We start from the raw sequence: 3345 nt of genomic DNA, 5'->3' as shown, positions 1-3345 counted from the left end.
CCCTCCATGTACCGCCGCAGGTCCAGCTTAGATCCTACAACAGAGTAAAATACAAATGAAGACAACAGTTGTCAGTCTCCTCTGCCTGCAGGCTGCAGTAACTCACCTGTGACCAGGAAGGTGACGGGTCGTGGATTAACAGCAGAGTCTCCTGTGTGACCAAACTGCAGCACGGCCTCTCGGTGGATGAGCTGAGTGTCAACGTGACTCAAATTGTTTAGAAACACAAGTTCGTCACTGAAATGACAGGGCAGCCATGCTATCTGTTGGATACTCTGCACACCTGTAGGACACACACAATAATCAGTACAGTCAAATAACACTTACATACATTCATCTGACTGCTTTAGTTACTTTTAAGATAAGGAATAGCCAATGTACACTTATGCTTATGACACACAATAATCAGTGTGATTGTCTCATGTTTGGAGCAGTAAATAGTATAGTAGTTATCAGTGATGGAAAGGCGCTAAGTAGGTTCTTCCAAGTGCAGTACTTGTGCTTTGCTGGACTATACATTGACAGTCCACTACGTAACAGAGGGAAATATTTTACCGTCTCCATTACATTCATCTGATAGCGTAATTACAATATTTAGTTTGAAGATGAAGATTTTACACAACAGATAATATGACAAGCTTTTAAAATACAAAATATTGTTAAATATTGAAGAACCTGCCAAATATGGAAACATCTGGTTTAATATTTCTCATCTGAACATTTATTGAGTGGAGCCGTTAAGATTAGAGAAAAATTATAATAACTCAGAACAGACTTGTGGATCAGAACTTTGGTTTTTCTTCTTTCCTCTCACTTTCATTTTCTGAAAACCCCTCAGCTCTATCTGCTGTTCCTGCACGGAGCATACAGCTGTACATGAAGCAGAGCTGCAACCGGAAATCATTTCTATTGTCAGTCATTTTCTTGAATTATTTATAAGTTGTTTGGTCTATCAAATGTCAGAACATTCCAAAAACAAATGTAGATCAGTGTTTCCTGAGGCTTGGGACGATGTTCTCGAATGTCTTGTTTTGTCCATAAGCCAAAGATATTCAGGTAACTGTCATAGATGAGGAAAGAAACCAGAAAATATTCACATTTAGGAGCTGCAACCAGAGAATAGAGACTTCTTGTTTGAATTATTTAAACTGGTTTGTGGATTTTAAAAACAGTAAGTGATTAATTTATTAGTTACGGAAGCCGAGAGCGGTCGTTTTCCGCTACTGTTCTTTCTTCGCCGTTTTCTCGAGAAAACGAGTTAATTTATCTCGTTTTCTCGGGATAACTAGAATCGTTTTCTCGTGAAAACGAGATAATTGGTGTTTGTGTTTGCCCGCTCGTGCCCATCACCAGCGGGGGGCCGGAGGACAGACGAGACCGGGCACGAGCGCTTCATTCTAAGTTGTCGTGCCCGGTCAGCTGTTCTCATGACACGTCATGTCGGAGTTCCCGGTCAGCTGTTCTCATGACACGTCATGTCGGAGTTCCCGGTCAGCTGTCTACATAAGATAGGTCACACCAGGAAGTCCGACAACTTCTGATGAAGGCTGAAGTGACAGCCCAAACTGTCAACGGGATAATTGTCTCGTTATCTCGAGAAAACAAACGCCGTTTAAAAAAATGTGCGGCCATGACCGCACTCGGCTTCCGTAATTAGTTGACAATTAATCCATCATTTGACTTGTCATTGCAGCTCTAATATAACACATTTTTATGGATTAAGTCTGTGGTTTCAAACCTTTTAGACTTAATATAAACCACAATTTGTAGTCGAGGCCACACGTCGAAGTTGTTAAGAGTTTCAGCAAATTTCACACGTACAAGATTTTACCGTGACCCAATATCTCACAAAAAATCAAAGATTAGGTCGAACATGTACAAACTGAAAACAGAATTCTGTTTGACGACTTTGTTTTCTCTTCCCTGCTGTTGCATGATTTATTTTTGAGCCCTCATATTTGCCTTCGGTTCCTGTGTATAAAACTGGACATAAAGTAGTTGAAACCTGCAGCAGCTGCAGCAGTAACATGCAGCTGATACACTGATGTTACTCTGTTACTGGTATCATGAAAGCAGATGTCACAAAATGTCAGTCAGAGGGACTGAAGCAGTACTTCTACTTTACAACTTTAACTACATTTTGCTGCTAATACATGACTGCTTTTGCTGATGTACGATTTACCTGTAGTAGAGTATTTTAACGTTGCTGTGTTGGTACTTTTACTTCAGTAAAGGATCTGAGTACTTCTTTCACCACTGACAGTATCTCTGAGTTTCTATTTGCTGACGACGCTCCAAAAACATCACAATCAATAACATCGCTTTGGATAATAACTTACCTGCACATAGACAGAGGTAAATGAGTATCTTTGAGATTAAATCCATGATTATTCATTAGTGATCTGAGCCTTGGTTCTCCTTGTTGCTCGAGCAGCACACTGACTCACTCGGGACACTTTCACTTTCATTTTACAAGNGCAGGCCAGTGGAGGTAGTCATGCTGTCCTGGTGCAGGTTGGTCAGATGGGTGTCTGAGGAAGCCGGTGACGGTAAAAAGGCCTTTAATGTGTCTGAGGGTGCAGCTGAACCAGCGGTTGTAGCCCTGAGCCCCCTGGACAGGCCAGCGGACATGGATTCCTTCTGTACTGTACCTACGCATCTCACACTTCAACTGTTCTGCCTCCACCCCCTCCATGTACCGCCGCAGGTCCAGCTTAGATCCTACAACAGAGTAAAATACGAATGAAGACAACAGTTGTCAGTCTCCTCTGCGTGCAGGCTGCAGTAACTTACCTGTGACCAGGAAGGTGACGGCTCGTGGATTAACAGCAGAGTCTCCTGTCTGACCAAACTGCAGCACGGCCTCTCGGTGGATGAGCTGAGTGTCAACGTGACTCTCATTGTTAAGAGACACATGTTCATCAATGAACTGACAGGGCAGCCATGCTATCTGTTGGACACTCTGCACACCTGTAGGACACACACAATAATCAGTACAGTCAAATAACACTTACATACATTCATCTGACTGCTTTAGTTACTTTAAAGATAAGGAATAGCCAATGTACACTTATGCTTATGACACACAATAATCAGTATGATTGGTTCTGTTCCTGTGTATAAAACTGGACATAAAGTAGTTGAAACCTGCAGCAGCTGCAGCAGCAACATGCAGCTGATACACTGATACTACTCTGTTACTGGTATCATGAAAGCAGATGTCATAAAATATCAGACAGAGGGACTGAAGCAGTACTTTTACTTTAAAACTTTTACTACATCTTGTTGCTAATACATGAGTATTTTTGCTTATGTACGATTTACCTGTAGGAGAGTATTTTAACG

General features: G+C 41.7%; 1 protein-coding gene across 3 annotated transcripts in view; it reads right to left on the bottom strand.

Moving 5' to 3' along the window:
• The window catches only part of LOC103375542 (tapasin-related protein-like), a 15368-nt gene that overhangs the window by 5129 nt on the left and 6894 nt on the right, over positions 1-3345 (bottom strand). For 2 of the 3 annotated variants that reach the window (XM_008305849.1, XM_008305852.1), the window contains exon 1: positions 2340-2462. In XM_008305849.1, coding sequence (XP_008304071.1) covers positions 2340-2385 — 46 coding nt within the window. In that variant the 5' untranslated portion in view covers positions 2386-2462. The other variant, XM_008305850.1, reaches the window with a different exon arrangement.

The sequence above is a fragment of the Stegastes partitus genome, unplaced genomic scaffold (genome assembly GCF_000690725.1).
Source record: "Stegastes partitus isolate 25-593 unplaced genomic scaffold, Stegastes_partitus-1.0.2 Scaffold2657, whole genome shotgun sequence".
In the NCBI taxonomy this organism is placed as follows: domain Eukaryota; kingdom Metazoa; phylum Chordata; class Actinopteri; family Pomacentridae; genus Stegastes; species Stegastes partitus.
The sequence above is the reverse complement of the archived record's forward strand: the minus strand, read 5'-3'. Positions and strand labels throughout refer to the sequence as shown.